This window comes from Camelus dromedarius, chromosome 2 (assembly GCF_036321535.1).
Source record: "Camelus dromedarius isolate mCamDro1 chromosome 2, mCamDro1.pat, whole genome shotgun sequence".
Classification (NCBI taxonomy): domain Eukaryota; kingdom Metazoa; phylum Chordata; class Mammalia; order Artiodactyla; family Camelidae; genus Camelus; species Camelus dromedarius.
Window position 1 is genome coordinate 112577182 of NC_087437.1, and position 20483 is coordinate 112597664.

The window sequence follows — 20483 nt, forward strand, 5'->3', positions numbered from 1 at the left end:
AACATGGAGAAAATGGTAGAATGGATTATATTCAAGGCCCACTTAGTTTCTTAGGCACTGGTCCAGATTAAATGGAACACCTAATCCATTATTTAATAACATTTTATCGAATGTAAAGATATTTGCACATAGGAAACAAAATAACTGAACACTTCATTAAATAAAAATATGAATTAAAATATAAACTATTTATCATGTCATTTCCAAGAACGAATGCCATGTAACCTCAAAATTACATATTCTACTATAAGCTTCTTTTATCAAAAAAGTGCTACATAAAACTTTTAAGTGAAAATAAACCTGTTTTAAAATGTAGGCTGATGAAATGAAAGCCCTGTAAAAAACATAAAGATTTTATATTTTTCTAGATACAGCCGATTTTAAATGTATTTGACGTAAGTCCACAAGATGAAGATTATGTTTGTAGCACTTTAAATTGTTATAATGGTCACACATTAAACCTATTAAAAATCTGGAGGAACAAAAATTAAGACACCTCTTTTAAATAATTTTTGTTACAAAGCAGAACAAGGACTTTACATAAATTAAACACTTACCATAAATAGTACTTCAAGAAAGTAGTTGATGAAAGTAGTTAATCTTTTAAGGAATTTCTAAAAAAAGTCAATGGGAAGAAATTTCAAATAGCTTCACTTTAGTTACGACAGCAATATGAACCCCACTTGCTCTTCCCTGGTTATCCTTGATCCCCCAGGGAGCTCACCTACTAATAATTGCAAATAAAACCTTTATAGGTTATTTCTTATCTACACTTTCAGACTAGAAGTGTTCTAAGTATCAGATCAACCTCAAACTCAACAGACATAAAACTAGACTCATCTTTCCCCTAAACAAGATTTTGCTGTACCAATTGTCAGTCACTGAGGATATCTTAGAATCCATCATAATTCCTTCCTCTGTATTAAGTTATCGACCATAAAGCTTTCTTTTCCTTTATAATGTCCTGGCTCACCTGCTCATTTTACGTGTTAGCACATCACCTGCACTATACCAGGCCTGGGCTGTGGCCACATACGGCTGCTGAATGGCTTCATATCTTTCCTTCATCCAATACACCTGTTACTCTAAGGGTAACGTAAGCCTTCTGAAAGTCCAAACTCTTCCTATGTGCTCACATTTCTATTATTCCTCAACACAAACTTTGCAATATGCTGGCCATTTCAGGCTCAGGATTCAGTTATAATGCTTCTAACTCACCCTTGTTTTTATTTTAAGGAAAGCACAGATATATTGTCAAGCAGATAGGCCACCAAAAAAACCCAGATGAAGACAACTCTGAAATGTGGCCATAATCGTGCCGGGACTAGTGTACAGCATTACGATAATAGCTGGACTGCGAGGGGTAAATCTTCAGTTATACTGAAGACGTGGCTTAATGTTAAGTTTTAACAATGTTCCTACTCATCTGTGAGACTTTTCATACACATCCGCATATCAGATAAAGAAGTATGGCAAACCATGTGCCCATAAAAAATATGGTCAGCATAATCAAAGTAACTAGCTGAGGTTTGGTTCAAATATACCTTGCAGGTTGTAGAGGAGACTGGTAGTCCTAACTAGACAGGCCAGCTCAGCTTCTTAAAGAGGGAGGGACAGCTCTACATCATGTGGGCAACAGTCTCTAGAAGTCTGTATATTCTAAGGCCACTTTACAGATGCAATGAGGACACAGGTGTTTTGCCAGATAGTGTACTGCCCTCCTGCCTGATACAGATGGGCACGAGGTACCCTGAGACAGTGGCTCATACCTGGATAAATCCTGGAAAGCGTTTCCAGCTATTAACATGTATTATAAGAACTTTTTACTTTCACATTTTAGGTTCATAATTTAAAACTTAGGAAAATGCATGAAGTTGCATGGTCCCTATTTCTAGATGGGTTTAAACTAGAGGCTGGATACACATTTACAATGGCATCATCAAGGAGAGTCGAGCATCAGGGGATGGGGGATGAGATAACCATATTAAAGTCTCTTCCAATTATGAGAATCTAGATTTATATGAACATTATCAAGACATAGTCGACAGAATTCATACAATTGTGGCATAATCTTTACATCTCACACAATCTGAGATCTAAACATAGGTGAAGAATTAGGAAAGTAACATTTTCTGTTTTCGTGCTGGCTTTAGTCATTAACAACAACAACAACAAGAGCATTTGCTTTAATATGTCAAATCATTGCCTATCTATTCAACAAGTGGCTTCCAACAAGTGACCTCCAAAGGAATTTTGGATTAATTCTCCTGCCTCCAAGAGAACTTAACTTTTGTTATCTGTTGACTTACAAAATACCTTCTCACTTAAGAATTCTTACTAGAGGGATCCCTTTTCCAGTACCACGGTGGCAGGTGGGGGGGGGGGTAGCGGGTGGGTTGGGGGAGTGGGATGGTCATTAATTCAAAGATTAGAAACCGCTGGTCCAGTTACTAGTTGATGTGGGGCCATTCAACATAGTACGATCCAGAACAGAAACTTAACTTTCATTTAGATTTCTGAATTAGCATCATATTTTCCAGTATTGTGCTACTGGGGAACAGGGAAGCCAATGGTGGGATGAATGACAGTCTTCCCTTCATGCTGGCTTAATCATACGACACTGGGACAAAGTAGATGGTGATGAGGAAGATCCTCCTTACATCTCTACTTTCCTTCTTCCCCTCCAAATGACTTAACTAACGAATCTTCTCCACAGACTGACATTGCAGCTTGTCAGCACAATAGGATCTTAAGCCATTTCTTACTTCAGATGCAAAATAGGAACTGTAATTTTGATTAAATATTTACTAATAAATTCACAATCAAGAGAAAATAATTCACGAGATGTCATCTTTATTATAATGTATAAAAAGAGAAGAAAATTATTTTGCAAAATACTATGTTTGAACATATGTGGGTATGTGTGTTTTTGCCCTTCTACTCATAGTCTCCTTAGCTCAGAGCAGTACTGTTTATTGGGTCTAGAAAAATCATAAAGCTGTCTCTGAAATACTCTATGTGAAGCTTACAAGAGCAAGAAAATATTCATTTTTATCAATTAAAAAAAAGATTTCAGCAAAAACAAACCCCAAAAAGACAGTGATTCCATAGTGAACCACTTTAAAGAATTCCCAAGCTTTCCCATCTTCCTCCCTCAAGGAGGCACACAAATGAACCAAGAACATTACTGTCTGGGATATAGAACTCATTCAAAGGCCTAAATATCTCCTTTAGGTTTTGAACACTTTTCTTCAATCTAGAATTTTGATTCTGAATGCATAGCACAGAGAGTTGTAAAACTATCAAAATGTTTCACTGCAACTGACAGGCAACTTTACCTCATATAGTGAACCCTCTGTTCCAAATCAGATTCAGTCTCATCCTCTGCTATGAACTGGAGCAGAGACATCAATGAGTCGAAATTAGTGATAAAAGATAATAATTATACACTGCAGTGGTTGGTGGATAAGATTTAGAAGTCATAACTGAACCTACTCTGAATCCTCGCTTTCCTACTTTAGTCACTGTATGATTTGGGCCTCGTAATTTTAACCTTTTGGGCCTTAGATTCCATACCCATAAAACAGGGATAATAATAGTAGTTACCCCAAAGGGTTGCTGCAAGGCTTAAATAATACATGCGAAGCACTCAGTGCAATACCCGGCACAAAATGAACGTTCACTAAATGTTGGCTATTTTTTACTACTATTTCTGTAAATTGAGCAGAGAACTTGTAAAGTAGTTCCAAAGCCCATCTCACAAAGCAGCAAGGGGTTCTGTAAGGTGCAACTTGAGCTTTAACACCTTTTAGTTTCTGCAGCGGGCTATTAAATCATCTGGATCTGTGCTGTCCAGTATCAGCCACAGGTGGCTAAGGAGCCCTTGAACTGTGTGTGCCTAGTCAGAACTGAGATGTACTGTTAGCGTAAGATGCACATCAGATTTTGAAGACTTAATATGAAAAAAAAAAGAGAGAATGTATAATATCTCAATAAAAATATTTGATAATGTGTTGGAATAATATTTTGCATATACTGGGCCAAATGAAACGCTAAAATTAACTGCATACGTTTCCTTCCATTAAAAATATGTGGCTTCCATTAAATCCGTATTCAGCAGAGCTGATGCAGAACCTTGCTACTCATAACGTAGACTAGCAGCACCTGAGAGCTTGTTAGAATGCAGATTCTCAGGACCCGCCCAGACCCACAGACTCAGCATCTGCACTTCAACGTGATTCTCACGCACTGCTCCAGAGTATTCCTGTTTTGCTTAATTTGGAGGACAAAGCTGGCAGTCTAGTTACATAAATGCGAATACCCTTGCTTTAAGTAATTGCTCACCAAAATAAAAAATAAAGTGGAGGAGGAGAAAGTGGTGGTAGGGAAGGAGTAAGGCAGAAAAAAAAAAATCGCAAAGTATAGGAACAAAAAGACGTAAGAAGGGGGGAAAAGCCAACCAAGAAAACTCAGTGGAAGGGAACTTCAATACTTCAGCCTCCATAAATGTGGAAGAAGATGCAAACTAAGATAAAATCTACCATCAAAACCTGTAAGGACCAGGAAATCGTCAAATCAAGTCTTACCCGCCTCTCAGTGGCCTCAGTTAAGCTAGGCCTGGGCCCGAGGGGGTCTGAGGTTGGCGTGCGATGCGAACCACCATCCACCCCAGAGCTGGACGGTTCCGCGGGGTGTCTCCCGATCTTTCGCCCAAAGCCCCGTTTCCCAAGACATACAAGGCGTTTTTCAGCGTTCACCTGCCTCCGAGGGGCCCCAACGGCCTGCACCTTCGCCACCGCCACCTCCGAGTCCTCCGCAGGGAGCCCGCCCCTTTTGGGTCAGGAGCTGTTCCCATTGGTCACGCCGCTCGTCACTCTCGGAGGCCCTCGCACGCTCCAAGGCTGTAGAGAACGCCATAGCAACCGAACGTGGAACTACACCTCCCGGCATGCTCTGAGGCGACGCACCAGGGGCTACCGATAAATGAGAGAAGTTGTAGTCGCCGAAGGGTTCAGTTTTATGCAAATTTCACTCAAAGACCACACCCTCCCTCATTCCAACTGTATCCCCATTCCCTTCCTTGGACTGTGTCCCGCTCCCTTTTGCCTCCACATTGTTCTCTCCTTTAACAGCTTCCGGTAGTTAGTTGGATGCATCCTAACTAGTGTTTTGCCTCTCATGGCAACGGACAGATGCACTGAAATCGTGGAACAAAATCTCCATAAACCCTGTCAGGAAAACCCCAGCCCAAAAGCCTCCAATTACGCCTTCTGGTAAGGGGCGGGGAGGAAGGAGAGTTCATCCTCCCCTTTTGAGCTTGCTGATTGGTTATTCGGCTGTCACTCGTCCTTTTCCATTTTTACTGGCTCCCCCTTATCTCGTTTCCCCGGCATGGGCGGGGCTAGAGGATAGGGGGCGGTGAGGAGCCCGGGCCTCTTCTTCCGATTGGCAGGATTTTTGTCCCCACCCACCCGTGGGCGGAGATGGAGGGGTGGATGGGAGCGGGGAAGGCAGATGAGGGAGATGAGGAGAGAGGCGGGAGCGAGGGAGCGAGGGAGGGAGCGAAGGAGGTAAAGAAGAGCGGAGGAGAGGGGAGGGAGCGCAGCTTGGTTGCTCCGTAGTACGGCGGCTCGCGAGGGAGAATCCCGAGCGGGCTCCGGGACGCACGGAGAGGCGGGCGGGCGGGCGGGGATGGTGTGCAGGGCTGCGGCTCCTGCGTCCCTTCCCTCGTCGATTGAGCTGCACTGATTTGTGCCTGGGGCGGCAGCGCGGACCCGCCTGGAGATGAGGTGAGGAGCGGGCTGGACCGCGGCGGCCTGGACCCGGGAGGCGGCGGGGGCGGGGGTCGGCGCGATGGCTGCCCGGGGCGCCCGTCCCGCGGTCGGGTGCGCGTCCCTCTGGGCGCCCTTCACCCTTTGCCGCGCTCCCGGGAGGCGCGGCACTCGCTGCCCCTACGCCTTGTCCTTCCCATCCTACCGGAGGCGGCGGTGGGGCGGCCGGCTGGCGGGCGCCGGGAGGCCGGGGCTCCGCGGCAGACCGAGGGGGTGGCGGCCGCGGGATGGACTTCGGATTGAATGGGCGTCCGCAGCCCTGGCCGACGGAGCGGGGTCTCTCCAGGAAGGAGACCCCATGGGGCCAGGGGGTGGTTGGGCTTTCCAGGGCTGACCTCGCTGCCCTCGGCCGCCTGAGCGTGGCGGGCCGGCCAAGCCTCGCCTCCCCGGCAGCCTCCCGGGGAACCGGAGCTCGCAGGGAGCGGCGTCGCGCCTCCAGCCTCTCTCCCCCAGCCTCGAGTCCCCGGCTCATCCCTTTTTTTCTCTCTCGCGTGCCTGCAAAATCCCTGTCAGTGAAGGGCAGTCAATGCCGTTTGGCCCTGAGTCCTCCTGCCGGGTCTGACTCTGATGGCATTTAACAGAGAGCGGCTCTGCTTTAAGTGGGAGCGTGTCCCCGGTGCCTGCCGCTTCCCTTTCCCCTCTTTACGCACAGACACGGTTTCATGGTGTGGACCGAAGGTACAATTGCGGGCTCTTGCTTCAACAAGGAGATGTAATCAGAATCCCCAGGAAAAGGAAACCAACGAGGAATGGATTGCGCCTTCCTTTACTTCTTGTTTGCCTTTGGATTAGAAAGCAACTTCGTAGATTACATTTCCTATGGGCATCTTTTGTTGTGATTCAGACTAAAGGCTTTGCTTTTGAAGAAATAAATTAGCAGCTTCTGTGTTGAGTTGGAGGCTATGGAGATTTTTGATAGCCTCTTAATATGAAAGTTTCCTTTAGAACTTTGCCGTCATCAGTGTTATTCTGAAGGCAGCACCAGCCTGAAATTTTAAATATCTGCAGACTCCGGACAGACGCGTTTCTTTGTGTTTATCTGCTGGCATCCTGCTCTTAATATTTGCGTAGTCAAGAAGTACAGATAATAAAAACAAGTACAATAAAAAATACCATACCAAAAAAAATGCGTATGGAAAGTTCCAATTCTGTCAACGGGAGGCAGTTTTTACTAATCCCTTTGAAAGGATGAAGACCATGCTCAGAGATCTCATGGATTATGTAGTGGACAGGATCTAAGGGCAGGAACTGGGGCCATGGATCCAGCAGGCCAGCTGGTTTATGCAGTGTTACTCCTAACCTCTGAAATAGAAGGAATTTGTTGGGATACCTTTATTTTTAGATGATTTAAGGTGTAGAAGATTAAGCACTCCTCAGAGTTACGATTCTCCCTATCTCTTGAGAACAAAATACTGTGTTTTTGTTTTAAATTTTTAAATAGTTAACCTGAAACATTTATGATGTTTTAATGTTTGGTTATAACTAAAGAAAAAATATTTTTAAAATACTGAATTCATGCTGTAGGAGGTTTGTAAAGACCTTAGAAACTTTAAGAAATCTAAACTGAGAAATGAGGGACACTAATTTTGGGATAGTTTAAAAACGATTTTAAAAACTTCTTGAAGGAGCATTTCTGATAGAATTTTTTTAAGGTTATTTCTTTAAATAAGAATGTATCTATTGAAATTTCTGAGGCACATGATACCTTCACAACTCTATTACTATTCCGCCTGAGTAAGAGAGGAAATGAACACATTTTTGATGTACTTTGGAACCCCGTGGATTGTTCAGATTCTAAGCATTGTGAAATAGGGCATAAAATGAGTGGTAGCAAGTTAGTTCTGCGAAATGTTTGTCCTTCTTGGCATTTTCTGCAATTGACTAGCAATTTCCTTTTTCTTAATGTTTATCTCTAATATTGGTAGTAAAACTCTGCTTAAGTTCATCTTTTCCCTAAATAACTAGATTGAGGCAAACTCAAATCTCCTATAAGGAGGTTAAGGAGGAGGTGCTGGTAAATCCCTTTACTCTTATGCAGCTTTTTAGTTTGCTAGATTCGTGAATTATAGGGAATTTATTACAGAACTGTTGGGTTTATATTACTCAGTTCACATTCCGCTGCTGTAGAGCTTTTCTCTTCTGAATGGTTCCACTTACTGGTGGGTTTCTCGAAGTCTGGACCTCAGCTCACTTATATCAGCATTAACTGAGGTTCTTGTTAAAAATACAGGGCTTTGTCACATCACTTCAGAATCAGACTTCTGGAATCTGATTTCCTGCAAGTTCTCCAGGAATTTTTCTTGCACAGTAAAGTTGGAGAACCACTGGCATTGTGCTTCCTTCTCTCTGAGCATGTCCTAAGACCATCTCCTGAAGAGGAGAGCAAGTTTTTCAAGTGACAGAATTAGTTTTATCCCTTAGTCTGCTGATAAAAAAACTGACTATGACCTTTGGATATGTAATGCCAACATTATATAATAAACATTTCAGAAGGGCAGAGACTTTGGTTCATCATTGTACCCCCAGTGCCTAGAATAGTGCCTGGAAGAACTCAGTGAAATATTTATGAGCGAATTAAATCACAGTGAGGCCACGTCTTTAAACCTTTACTTGTAAAATTAATCTTATCACTGATTTTATAAAGTAGGAGCCACAAGTGCTATACTCCAGTCATTTCTGTAAGTTTGGTTGGCTCTGAAAGGAGAGAACCTTTCCCAGGTGTAGAATGCTCCAAGTGATAAGCTGGAAAGAAGGCTCCTAGCAAAATGTTTGCTTAGACTCAAAATGTAAATTTAAGGCACGGGGTAGTGGTAAATGACTATGTTATCTCCATATCAAAATGTCATTCTATAAGTTGTGATAAGCCCAACATAATGCAATAAAAATTGGTTTCCAAAAAATATAGAAAATTGGTATGTTTTCCAATTTCATTTTTCATACTAGTAATATGACCTTCACTCCTTTCTTTCAGAGTCCAGCATAGGCCCCATAAATAACAATTTCTGGTTTATATTTGAGGATATGGTTAGTTAAGAGCACAATCTCTAGAGAATATTGGGTTTGACCACACATAGTCTGTGACTTTGATCTAGTCACCTAACCTCTCAGTACCTCAGTTTTTTCAACTGAAACTGGGAATAGTTACAGTAGAATTTAATGCTTTTAAGTGCTTGCATAAGTTCTTGAGACATGTTCATTTAATAAGTGATAGTTAAGATGATAAAAAAATTGGGGTATATGAAAATATATAAAACTCTAGCTAGTCCATTCAGTTTTTGTACTACTGCACTTCATGGTAGTAGAAATCCACTGCTTAAAAAAAGAAGTCTCTTGCTAATTTCTTGATACTAATATGTATAATTTTAAAATTATTATAATAACCAGATTAAACATTAGAAGTATTTAGTGAAACATCAAGTTTGATGTAAATGTGTTTTTCTACATGAAGATAAATCTTGTCATCACTGTCAGCTTCATAGTATTATTTCAGAACCAAACTGGTAATCAGTTTATGTTAATCAGGTGTTACCCCTTGCATTTTAAAGAATTGTGTTTACGGTAAAACAATTGACCTGTGCATTTTTTTTCTTAACATCATGAATCTTTTCATGTCTGTATGAAGTCAGTTACAATAGTAACCAAATAATACTTCATTTGATGAATCTGTGATGATTTAACCAGTTTATTTCTACTAGACATGTTTATTTCTTTTCCCCATCACTATTATCAATAACTCTGCAATGACAGTCCTACATACATCTCTGTAAATACTTGCGAGGTTATTTATTTTTTTTCCTTAGGACACATTTCTAGAGGTGTGATTGCGGGGTCAAAGTACATACTAAGGTTTAAGGGTTTTGATACATATTTCCAGTTTGTCAGTAAGGTTGTAGCAGTTTACACTCTTGACATGGTGTATGAGAGTTCCCTTTCCCTCTCCCCTCCTTTTTTTTGGGAACGACTTAACCAGAGATAAACTTAGTGAATTGTTTTTAGGGAGAAGAATGGGATGTTATTGTGACCTGTTTGGTGGTGTGATATGGAAAGTCGGAAAATTCATACACCCATAATAAAATGATGGCTAACCTTTATCAAGTCCATTTACAGAATTTCATAAGCGTTAACTCACTTAATCTTCACAAAACTCTGTTTTTTTTTGTTTTTTTTTTTGTTTTTTTTAAGATGAATGTGCCTTGGAAACCGAGGTACCAGCTGGTTAGCAATTTAGAGAACCAGCAAGTGGTCGTGCAGATTTGTTACTTAGAGCCCAGACTTGCAGCCACAGGGCTGGACTGCCTAGTTCTTGGACATGTTTTACCTTTTAGGTAAAATGGCTTCCTTTTACTTTCCTGATTTCTGTTTTGGAGTAACCTAGCAGTTCCCCAGCGTGTATTAATTTATGAATTAGATGGGGCACAGATTTGAATCCCTCTCATTGAGGAGTTAGTTGCATTCATTAGATCACAAATAAGCCTCATGTACTGTTTAGCGTTCACCTCTCAAAGCAGCGTGGTACCCTTTACTCTGTGGTGGTTTTCCTAAAGTGCCCCTGCATGAGAGACAGGATTAAAGTTGCAGAGAAGACTAGTGAAATTTGAAAAGGCAGTTTACTTGTGGTGTGGACTTGCCTTGGAAACACAAGACAACATACAGAAGTCTGATCCAGGAGACAGCCGGGAATCTTTCCAAACATTTCCACGTTGGCCAGTTTGGAGATTTGAAGCGGCCGGTGGGAGTTCACTTCAGGAATGCAAAAGCTTTACTGTAGAGAGATGTCACTGACCCACTGGGAGATCCTTTTAAAAAAGCCCTTCTATTAATAAATGTGGGGGGAAGGGTATAGCTCAGTGGTAGAGCACATGCTTTGCTTGCACAAGGTCCTGGGTACAATCCCCAGTACCTCCTCTAAAAATAAATAAATAAATGAACCTAATTACTTCCCCCACCAAAAAATCGAGTAGCACTAAAGCTTTGTTGCTAACATTTGTAGCCCCCAACAAGGTGAATTTCTAGCAAGTTAATCTGCTTGAATTTATCATTGCTCTTTTAACCTTTTTCTAGTAGAATTAATAATTGGCAGCTCACCTTACTAGCTTATTGCCCAGAGAGAGCGCTAGTGAAATTGTTTTGGCTTCAGCTCTCTGGCCGGAGTTTGTGCTGCCCAGCGAGGTAGGACTGCCACGGCTCAGTTTTAAGCTGGTCACCAAAACCCATTCTCACTGTTGGGTAGCTTGGGGCTCCACCCAATTGGGGTGGGAATAGGTACTGAGGACACTATACTCCTCATCCAGTGGGAGAGGCAGAAAGTGAACTGAGGGATGTGATGGAGTTTTAGATTCAGCTGCATTTGAATGTGAAAATGACAAGGTCAGAGCAGTTGGTCAAACTTTTTTTTTTTAATTGTCCGTAGTTAAAATTAAATGTCCTCTCCTTAATGTACGAGGGCCAGGTTTTGATCCTCTGTGCTTTGGTGAACATTTTGACGTGTTCCTCTGTCAAGAACGATATTGTTCATCCCTGCATTTCATCTTCAAGTCCTTCTGGTGATTGGCAGATACAGCTCATGGAAATGGACCAAGCCAAGTGGCTTTTAGTGATCTTTCACCCACCTGGTTAAGGAGGATACTGATTCTTATGATAAAAGTTTGGAAATAAGATGCCACTGGAGCCATTCATTTTGTGTGTGTGTGTGTGTGTGTGTGTGTCTAATCACCTCTCTCTGAGGCAAATTCCCTGAGCAGTTTTATTCTACCCAGGGTAACGTGTTGTGTTATAAGCCATTGTATAGACACACACATACCCCCATTCCTGTGCATTAGCTCCAATAAGAATGTTCGATGTAGCTTCAGTGTTTTATAAAAATCAATTCATTTCTGCTGTAATCTTAAGATAATAGATTTTAGAAGCAAGTAATCTTTCAGTTTCTGGAATCATTTGAAACTCAGCTACTCTACTTTTGCAGAATTGGAGTACTGCATTTTGGTCACTGACATAAAAGCTGTACAGCTAGTGATGAGAAAAACCTTGAAAAGTTGACCAAAAAAATTAGTGCCATTTTTGGTGTACATACCAAGTTTCAATGCGTAAAGGTCCCCCTCCCTTATTTCTCCTTTCTCCTTCACTTACGATAAATAATATTAAAGTCAGTAAATGATAAGCAGTTTATTATAGATAGTACTACGTATTTTCAGATGCCTTGAGATATAGTCATTACAATTGCTGTTTTAATATTCTTTAAATGATATGAGAACTTGAGGAGGAAGAGAACTTGGTAGAGGGGTTAACTGGGGTCTGAACTCCAGGAGGCACAAAATTTTGTCTGTGATGCTCACTGTCTTACCCTCCGGACCCAGAACAGTGTCTGGTACCCTCAGGACCTAAACCAGTGTGTGGTGCATGGTGGACACATAGCAGTTATGTGCTGGCATGGTGAATAGATTAGTGTTTGAGGCCCTGATTATCTAGAGGCCTGAGTCGCCCAAGTGAAATGAGCAAGGGAGAGACAGGTGAGGCATAAGGGAGACAGGCTGGTTTGGATTTTATCCAGAGTCAGTGGAAGGAGGGAGCTAATGTAAGTTCTAAGCAGGAGAGTCCTGTGATTTGCTTTTGTTTAAATTGATCACTCTGAATCATGTGGGAGTGGATTGGAAGAGAGCAAGAGAGAAATGCTGAATTGACCAAACCTCAGTTACCTTCTTGCATTATTTCTTTTTATGAGGGGGAGGTAATTAGGTTTTTTCATTGATTTCTGCTTGCAGGAGGTACTGAGGATTGAACCCCCAGCCTCTTGGGTGCTGAGCATGCGCTCTACCACTTAAGCTATACCCTTCCCCTGAAAGCTGACATTTCTACCTAGCCTTGTACTTTTTCTTTACCATGAGGGTAATCGATTTACTCTTTGAGGTCTGGGGGATAGGGTGAGATGAATGGTGATTTGCACAAACTTTTTAAAGTTCTCTGAGGAAGAGAAAACCCCATAAAACTACTATTATTGTTTATCAAATAAAACAGTGTAAACTAAAGATCAAGACTTATTTAACTTTTAAATTTAATTCATTATTCATTAATTAACAATTTAATTCAGGTTATGACTTTAGATTTCTGATAGGAGAGATTTTTCTGTTTACTTTTTTTGATGAAAGAAACTTTAAATATATGGATATGAATCCTTAAAATAGCTGTATTATGAACTGAGTGTCTATAGAAGCTATTCACTTTGAAGAAGATCTAGTTTGTAAAATGCAACTATTGTCTGTCCAATCTGTTGTTTTAATTAGTGTTGAAAGGAGGGAAATACTGCAGTAATTGTAACCTTACATTACTTCCTTAGTTCAATTAGTTTTAAACCATAGTCATTATCTGTTATCTTTAGCTGTTTTAACCTCATTAGATGAAGTGACATTGCAGTTGTGATTTGGTAATTTAAAAAATAACATGCTCTTTCTTACTACAAAAGCAATACATGATTATAGAAGAAAACTGCTGAAAATACAGATAACGGAGTGAAAAAGCATACCCCGAATCTCACTGTCCAGAGTTAATGACCAGCCCTACCCTGTGAGGGGTCTGCTTGCTCAAATTACCTAGAAGGTTAGGTGTGTTCAGTCATGTTAGGGATTCTGGGTGCTGAAGATGATCCCATGGATGGGGCAGCCCAGGGCCAGTCAGCCTAGACATTTGTGGCCCTGGGAGGATGCATCTTGGTGTTACTACACCTTCCAGTTCTTCAAGAGAAGCTGGAAATCTAGAAATATGGATTTAACATGAAATCTCTGATATTTATGTGGGCCACAATTTTTATTAAGACACTAGGGTTCAAACAAAGCATACCTGAGGACTGAATTCAGTCTTTGTTGCCTTGACAGTTTATAACCTCAGGTATATAGAGTTTTGTAGCCTATGTTTTTCACTTAATATTTTGAAATATGGAATATATTTCCAAACCTTAAAGGCATGCTTCCTTGGCAGTGTGTACCTATTTTCTGTTTCCTTACCAGCACTGGGTAAAACCATCTCAAAAAATCTTAGCCAGTTTTATTTGCTTTTTTTTTGGTACTAGTGAGTTTGAACATTTATTAAATGTTTATTGGCCTTATACAGATTTACTTGGTAACCAGCCACCTTGCTAGAATTTTTAGTTCTTGGTCATTTAGTTAGTGCTTCTCAGCCTTTGTGGTATTACATAAAATTTGTACTGCATTAGTCCTAGTAATTAGTACTAATGGCAGGCATTATCCCCGGAACCTGAGGGCATCAGTACCTTGAGCACACCTGTAACCCATGGTAAAGAACTAGTTTGGGAAGTTCTGAGTTCGGTCAGTGGTTCAGTGAATGTTTGAGCACATGCTCTGTGCCTGGCATTGCTTTAGGTGTCCAGCCTTGAACCAAGACAGAGGTCTCAGCTCTCCAAGAGCTTATGATTTTTTTCATTTCTCCTGAGTTTCTCATGTAGACCATCATATTTCTAAAAGACAATTTTAATTTCTAGAATTTATCATTTTTTAGCTTGTACTTCCTTATTGACATGAACTCCTAAAACAGTGGCAAATGCTAGTCAGCTTCTAATTTCTTAAATTTAGTTAATTCTCTTAAGTTCTGTTAAACTCTAGACTGTTAGCAAAAGTCTAAAATTGACTTTGGTGGCCAGTTCCTTTATTTTGATGATGAGAAAACCAGGGTACAACGCTGGGTCTGTGTACTGGGAACTTCTGGAGTGTCTGACTCAACACAAATCCCTCAAAAAACTATCCTCTAACCTGCACACCCACTCCCCAGTGCTTCTTCCTTCCCACAGAAGACACAGGATTGAACCAGATTTGAGGACCTGACCCAAGCTAGTCCAGTAATCAGGGTCGCTTTCCTGGAAATTTGACATTGGGCCCAAGAGAGAGGGCTTTGACCTTAATGTGTTCATGGGCCATAATGTAAACCTTGGAAGTTGTAGGCAGTGAGGTTCTGCTGCTGTGTCTGGGGACAGAGAAGGGTGGTTTGTGGCTGGAGAGACTAAGGCAAACATCCAGAAAGAAGCAGAAAGACAGAACACTACCTGAGACTCTGAAGACTTTAAACCTTCTCTTCCAGTCCTTTCTGGGTCTGGTTGCATCCTGATCTTGAGTTGTGTGTAGTCCTCCTATATATTCTTAAGATTACCGCTCCCCTACTCACCCCCCAACACACATTTTATTTGAAGCCAGATCAGGTTCTTTTACTCTGATCTAAGCCATATTCTTTTTATATTCTTTTTATAGTCCTACTTTGTCTCTTGTAATTCTTGACTGTCGTCTGAGGAAGTTGTGAATTAATTATTTTCTCCACATAACAACAACATCAGAAATTAAGGATAGCAACACAGAAGTGCATGGATTTAATCTAATGCGGGTAATCACAATTTTATTGTAAAGGCCATTTTGCAAATGTGGATGCCGCCTCTGACCTCTCTTAAGCCAGGTCAGATCTCTAGCTGAGCGAGAACAGAAAGGAAGAGATTTTGAATTTACTTCCAAGTGGCCTAGAATTTCAGTGGATCTATTGCCCTTCACATACATACAACATTTTGATCTCATGAAAAAAATGACACTGCAACTGTGTAGGGCGTGAGTTTGAGGTCTGTTCCAGCATGTTCTTTTCAAGTTCTTAACTTTAATGTCTAAATATCAGGAAGTTGAATCACAGTGTAATTTATCTGGGGCTATCCTTATTCTTAGATTAGCTTTCTGTTTCATGGTGACGTTGTAAATACTCAGTGCGAAGTTTAAGTATTCCTCTATCCTAAAGGAGTTGGGTGGGGAGGAAAAAAAAGTGATATGAAGGGAAGGAAAGGGCTGTATTAGAAGCAAGTTCAGTGCTATCATTTTCCTTAGTCATAATTGTATTTGTCTGAACTTTTTCATTTGCAAGTGGAAGAAGCACAAACTGTCTTGAGAGAAAAGAGAGATGTATTGACTCACGAAACTGTCTAGTCCAAGGGTTCTGATTGGCCTGGCTTGATCACGTGCCTGAACCTGTCACCTGAACCATTCCCACCATTCCAGGGGAATGCAGGCCTCTCATTGCCTGTCCTGGGCCTTGGTTCACCTTTTGTACCAGTTGGTGAAGTTAGTAGTAGCTAGACTTCTGGAATGAGCAGAAGGAGGGAAAGTGGGGTCAACTATGAGAAGAAAGAATGCCAGGCAGGCCAAATGCATGCCTAACACACTCATCGTACACAGTGGTCATACAGGAAGGGGCTGATGGTGACCTTCTGTTTTCTTATAAATGATAGTCTTTAATAAAACAATACAAAGCCAGCAAAGCAACCCAAAGTATATATGAACTTTCTTCTCAATAAAGTTTACTTTTAAAATTTAAATGTTCATTTTATTTTTTATTTATTTATTTATTTATTTATTTATTTATTTATTTATTTATTTATTTATTTATTTATTTATATTATTAGGGTTTGATTTACTTTTATTATTAATTAATTATTTAGTGGAGGTACTGGGCATTGAGCCCAGGACCTCGTGCATGATAAGCATCACTGAGCTATATACCCTCTCCCCTGTTTGTTCCTTTAAAAACAAAATATATTTTACTATCTTGTGATAGAATGAAGTTTGGGATGCTCATCTGTAATCTGGCTTGATCACTAACTGTGGGCATTATATTGACTCTTTCTGTAACTGTAGATTTTCTCAGATTTTTTTTCCATGCCTAAAGGTATGTTAGCATTCTCTCTTGGCTCATGTTTGGAGGCTTTTTAACTTACGATTCACCTGAAACTGCTGGAAAAACATGTGTGCTATGGAAAAGTTGGGACTAGAAAGGGATATCCTTTCTCTAGCCAGCTGCTTTTTAAAATTAGACTCCAGGAAAGATAGCAACTTGACCTTTTTCCAAAGGGCACGGGCTGATTTTTGAGAATAGTTTTGTTTTGTTTTGTTTTGTTCTAAGAGACCAATAGCATTAGGTGATGAGAACTTCCGGTATCTGGGAAAATGTCACACTTATTTTTAAAATTATATTTCTGCAGTGTAATTTATTTCAGACGTTCTGATTACAATTCCCCTCAGAAATTCTATTTCCTGGGCTTTCTTCCTTTTATCTCAGATTGTCAGTTTCATTTCCTTCCATGTACAGCTGGGACCTCAGATTGGGTCACATCACCTGTTTCCTTGCCCTCTTGTCTCTTCTGTCATTTCTGCCCCACGGATTCCATCATTAGACCAGCACAGCTATCTGTGTTCTGTTTCCTGTATTTGTGCTGTTAAAAGCCAGTTGAAGAAAACCCTACGAACTTGTGGACTTCTGTCCTTACCCACTTAACTGTGTCCTTCTGTTTTTCTCTCCATTCCTCACAGACATTGTACCAAATTCGCCCCTTTCCTCAAGCCCCTCTGCTCCTCCCCAGAGGCCTTCACTCTCTCAGGAGCACTTCTGCCTCCTGTCTGGGCCTGCTGCCCTCTTCCCAGGGAGCTCTTGTAAATCTATCCGATTCACACTTACTCTTTGCTTCTTGAGATAAGAGGGAGGAGGAGGAGGTAGGTGTCTCCTTCCCTTCCCCTGTTCTGGCTGCTGTCCTCTTCTGTTTCCTCTGAGACTCTGATACTCCCCTGTGCTCACTCCCCTTATTCGTGCCGCAGCTGTATCCCGTTTGACTGCTGTCTGCAGGTGCGGTGGTAGGAGCGAGGAGCACAGTGGTGACAGGTTCATGTCTTCACTCTATTTATATCTCACTGGGACAGACATACATACCTTTCCTCCCCCAAGTCACAGAAATAAATGATTTCTAGCTGTTGTAAGTACTATAAAGAAAGCATCCAACAGACATAGAAAACAAACTGTGGTTACCAAAGGGGAAAGGGGTGGGGAGGGAAGGAATAAACTAGGAGTTTGGGATTAGCATATACACACTACTATATATAAAATAGATAAACAACAAGGACCTACTGTATAGCACAGATTTCTATAATCAATATCTTACGATAACCTATAGTGGAGAAGAATCTGAAAAAGAATGTATATGTGTATGTGTGTGTGTGTGTGTGTGTGTGTGTGTATATATATATATATAAAACAATCATTTTGCTGTACTCCTGAAACTGACACAATGTTATAAATCAACTATACTTCAATAATAATAATAATAATAATAATAATAATAATAATAATAATGTGTCCAAGAGGACCTAATCTAGTCTTAGAGTCCAGGGAAGATGTGACATTTACTTGGCATCTGAAGGATGTCTAGCAGTTCATCAGGAAAGGAAAGAAGTTTTTTGGCTGAGGGACCAGCACATGGGAGGGCTTGTGGCATCATGGGAGCACAGTATACTTGAGTAGAAGGCCACCATGGCTGCCCTGAGGATATTGGAGAGGGAGATAAGGCCAGCCCTCGCAGGGCCTTGTAGGCACATACAGAAGGGTTTGATGTCCATCTAAGAGCCCCAATCTGAATTATGCTTGGCTTTGTGTCTTCTGTGTCCCCATCCTCTGTTCCTTCCTTCACACCCACTCAGGTTTGGCCCCCTTGACCTTGTACTATTGGCATCTCACGTCTTCCTCTAACAGCCATGTCTCTTGAAGAGTAGTCTGTAGGGTGCTTTGTTCCTGTTACCTGTTGCAGTCTGGTTCTGCCTCTGCTCCTCCATCGCTGATTTCCTGTGCACAATTTCCTATCAGTTTGTTGACCTTTCTGTGACATTCGACACATTTTGCAGAAACAGTCTACTCCTTTGGCTTTCTCTGTCTTCTTGCCCTGTGTGTTCTCCCTTCTCTTACATCTAGGTCTTCTCAGTCTCCTTTGAAAACTCCTTATCCTTAAACGTTTCTGTCCCTACGGGCTGTTCTTTCTACCCTGTTTTGACTCTACCCTGTCTTCCAGGACAGTCATCTCCACACTTAGTTTTAGCTGCCATGATTAAGTCCTGTTATCTGCCTGTCCATACCTGGAGCTCTATCCTTTCTTCTGAGTTCCAACCCTTTATCTGAGTGTCTGCTCGGTTCCTTGGGTGTTTCAAATGCATTGTGTCTAAAACATAGCTCACCACCACCTTTCTTCCCATCGACTTCTTTCTCTGCCTGTATTCCCCATTTTGGTGAATGATTCTGTTACCTACCCTTTTGTTCATTCTTTCAGCAGTTATTTATTGAGTACTATACAGCAACAACTATGTTATTAGATACTCTGATGTAATAAAAAAATACAGTTAGTCTTTGTCCCTGGTTCCCGTCTAAGAGCTCCTAAAACCTTTGGACTTTCCTGAGTTGGTGGGAGTGCCTTTGGTTATTCAGAATGAGCCCTTTGGGATCGTGCCTGAATTTATGCTAATGAAGGACTTTGCTCTTCCCACCACGATGGCCTCTGGGGGAGGGAGGAGGACCTGGAGGTTGAGGTCAGTCATGCCTACATGATGGAATCCCATATAACAATCCTCCGGTGATGAGGTTCGAGGAGCTTCTGGTTTGGTGAACACTTAGATGTGCAGGAAGGTGGGCACTTGTGTTCCTTGGAGAAGGAGAGGGTGTGGAATCTCTGTACCTCCCTTCCCACATATTTTGCCCTGTTAGCCCAAATGGCCAAATGGTTGTTCCTGAGTTACATCCTTTATAATAAAACTGTAATCACAAATATGATGATTTCCTCACTTGTGTAACTCATGAATTATTGAACCTAAGTGGTGGGGGCGGCTGTGGTTGTGGGAGCCTGGGAATTTGTAGCCTGTCTGGCAAAAGTGCTGGTAGCTTGGGGAATACTTGAGACTTGTGGCTGGCATTTGAAGTAGGACTGAGCCCTTAACTTGTGGGATCTGCACTAAATTGAATTGTAGGACACTCCCCCCTCCCCCCCGGTTGGTGTCAAAACACATATCCTGACTATAGAGTATATAGATATTTATATGATTGTCCTTCGGTATCTGCGCTGTGGTGGGGTTGGTTCCAGGACCTCTCATGGTTACCAAAATTCCCAGATGCTCAAGTCTTTCATATAAAATGGTGTAGTGTTTGCAAATAACCTACACACTTCCTCCCGTATACTTTAAATTGTCTCTAGGTTGTTTATAATACCTAATACAATATTAATGCTATGCAAATAGTTGTCAGTGCTCAACAAATCCAGGTTTTGCTTTTTGGAACTTTCTGGAAAAATTTTTTTCCATTTATTTTTCGATCTGAGGGTGATTGAATCCACAGCTGTAGGACCCGTGGATACTGAGGGCCGACTGCATATGATACAGACTCAATACCAGTCCCTAAGCCAGACGGGCTGGCAGTCAGGTACAATTTAGCCCTGCAAGTGGCAGCCTGGACTCTTTCTGATTCCGAAATTGGTTGCTAGATTTTGTCAGTTCTGCCTCCGCAACATCTTTTGAATTCATCTCTTTCTCTCTCTCCCTGTTGCTTCTGTCTTAGTCCAGGCCATCATCATTTTTCACTTCAGGATTTGTTCATCCTGGCTGCCGCTTCCTGACTGGTCTGTCTTCCCTAATCCTCTTGGTCTCACCTGCACCTTGTTGCCAGAGGAGTGTACTGGTTCCTGTGCTGGCTCACAATAAAACCTTTCTCCATGGTTTCATCTCGTATGGTGATGGGTTTCAAACTTCAGACTTTCAAATCAGCACCCTTGTATACGCTTAAAAGTTATTAAGAACCCCAAGGAGCTTTTCTTTATGT

General features: G+C 41.4%; 2 protein-coding genes across 9 annotated transcripts in view; one reads left to right on the forward strand and one right to left on the reverse strand.

Annotated features, from left to right (window-relative positions):
• The window catches only part of CRYZL1 (crystallin zeta like 1), a 28134-nt gene extending 23309 nt beyond the window's left edge, over positions 1–4825 (reverse strand). The window contains exons 1-2 of one of the 5 annotated variants that reach the window (XM_010981020.3): positions 4587–4825; positions 558–614 (exon numbers count right to left, since the gene is read on the reverse strand). In XM_010981020.3, coding sequence (XP_010979322.1) covers positions 558–560 — 3 coding nt within the window. In that variant the 5' untranslated portion in view covers positions 561–614; positions 4587–4825. The remainder of the gene's footprint in view (positions 1–557; positions 615–4586) is intronic. The other 4 variants (XM_010981019.3, XM_010981018.3, XM_031459177.2 and 1 more) reach the window with 4 other exon arrangements.
• A 695-nt stretch (positions 4826–5520) lies between these two features.
• The window catches only part of ITSN1 (intersectin 1), a 192368-nt gene continuing 177405 nt past the window's right edge, over positions 5521–20483 (forward strand). For 2 of the 4 annotated variants that reach the window (XM_031459257.2, XM_031459251.2), the window contains exon 1: positions 5521–5789. The gene's annotated coding sequence lies outside the window, so the exon portion shown is untranslated. The remainder of the gene's footprint in view (positions 5790–20483) is intronic. The other 2 variants (XR_004139034.2, XM_031459266.2) reach the window with 2 other exon arrangements.